Raw genomic sequence first — 1883 nt, 5'->3', positions numbered from 1 at the left:
GATCTTTCTAAGACGTAATCCGCTTTCCTATTACTTGGCCGTCTACGTTTTATTTTTCATTGTTGATTTCTACTGAGGGTGTAGACGTGTGGTAGCATTAATTAAATTCTGCATTCCACAGATGAAAAAAACTTACATTTTTGACTTTTTTAACTACAACAGCATTGTTTCTGTTGATTGTTGATTGAAACTATACATCAAAAGAACTAGTTAATACACAGACTTATCATTATCAGTAAAGAGATTTAGGTAAGTAAATGTTCAGCTAAGATTTTCACAATAAATTACTGAGTAAGCATAAATTGTACATTTTGTAACTCTTTACTTCCAAATTTAATCGTACAATTACAGACGTTGTATTAGAAAACCAGAGTAGGATGAATAATTGTATCCATCAAGATCTTCTGTTGTTGAGAACTTAGATTCATTTTGAACCCAAACCTCGTCACCCTCATTAAGCAACAACATAGCACACATCGTGCTGGTTTCCCACTGCGATGGAGTAGAAGCTGTTCCATGTGCCAATGTTACCGATTGCCATTGGCCGTTTTTCATCAAAGTCAATGATGTTGAGTGACCAGGCGTATTTGTTGCAGTAACAAAAAAGGCGTATGTTCCGAACACGGGTGCCACAAAATGACCGGTTTCTTTATTATACGCTCCACCTATATTTGTGATGACGTTGTCAAAGCTAACATGGTGGTGTTCTTGAATGCTTACGATTGTTTTGGACAGGTGTGCAGTGAAAGCAATTGGTTGTGCGTGTGGTACAGAATGAACGAGCGCAGATGATGCATCTGAAGAAAAAAATTGTACACTGTAATAACAAATATATTCTACATGATCAAATGATTTCTAAAAAGCACTTTGAAATGGGCAAAAAATGCCTTTTGATATCAAATATGCACAAACCTCCTTATGTATTTATATTAACACGTGTCTTGATGAATGTTCAAAATCGAGCACTTGAATCAAGATATAGAAAGTTAAAGGTTTTGGTTCATTTATTTTACATTTCATCAGCTCATTGAATTTGGATAAGTATAAATTCTAAATGTTTCAGAAAGTTTTGGATGAGAGAAATTTCTCAGACCGACATTACATTATAAAACAAAATCGCAAAATAACCCCATTTGTCACAGCCTTAAGACATATCTACGTATCACTATAAACGAATACTTACTGAGCTGTGTTTGCATTTGCTGTATGGTTTGTTGTAACTGGCCCATCTGGGACTTCAAACTATTGACCTCCTGTTGAAGCTGGTCAACATCTGCTGCCAGTGATCCATATTGGAAACAAGACGTGGCTATTGCTAGTATCAAATACCTTAACATTTTGACATTTAAACTTAAATTGTCAGTTGACAATTACGAAATGGGAGCAGACAAAATAATCAAGTGATAAGACGCCAGGTCATGGCAATGAAGGTCATTCATTTTAATTCTATAGATAACATCGGTGTCTTAATAAGTGATAATTCTCTTTTCATCACAGTTGCTCCTTTATGACATACATTTATATATATGATATGTGGTTCACGAATAACATTTCACAGTGTTATATATACATTGAAATATACACAAAGTTCAACAAAAGAGGGCGCCGTTCATTGAATTAACGTCCAGACAGACAAGACTACCGGAAGAAACCGGAAATGGAAATGTCGAGTACTGGGGGGGGTGGGGACTTTTAATTTGAAATTAAACTCGAGAGGAAATAAAAACATATTTTTCTGAACAGGTATTTTGGAAAAATTCTTTTAAAATATTTAACGCCATTTTTGTTAAATACAGACTGCAGGTTTATAGCTTTACACACGTATGGGATCCTTATTAAAAAATAAGCAAGGTAAAGTTGTGATATTGGAAATAACACTTTTT

General features: G+C 34.6%; 1 protein-coding gene across 1 annotated transcript; it reads right to left on the bottom strand.

The window, feature by feature from the left end:
- Positions 1 to 302: 302 nt before the first annotated feature.
- LOC132748949 (complement C1q-like protein 4) lies at positions 303 to 1399 on the bottom strand. The gene is made up of 2 exons (XM_060738614.1): positions 1184 to 1399; positions 303 to 797 (listed from the first exon to the last, which is right to left on the bottom strand). Exons 1-2 carry the CDS (start codon positions 1335 to 1337, stop codon positions 346 to 348), a joined length of 606 nt encoding a protein of 201 aa, XP_060594597.1. The 5' UTR covers positions 1338 to 1399; the 3' UTR covers positions 303 to 345.
- Positions 1400 to 1883: the final 484 nt, after the last annotated feature.

This window comes from Ruditapes philippinarum, unplaced genomic scaffold (genome assembly GCF_026571515.1).
Source record: "Ruditapes philippinarum isolate M1 unplaced genomic scaffold, ASM2657151v2 ctg2341_1_1_1_1, whole genome shotgun sequence".
NCBI lineage: Eukaryota > Metazoa > Mollusca > Bivalvia > Venerida > Veneridae > Ruditapes > Ruditapes philippinarum.
Note: the sequence above shows the minus strand (reverse complement) of the source record. Positions and strands in the feature narration are given on the sequence as shown.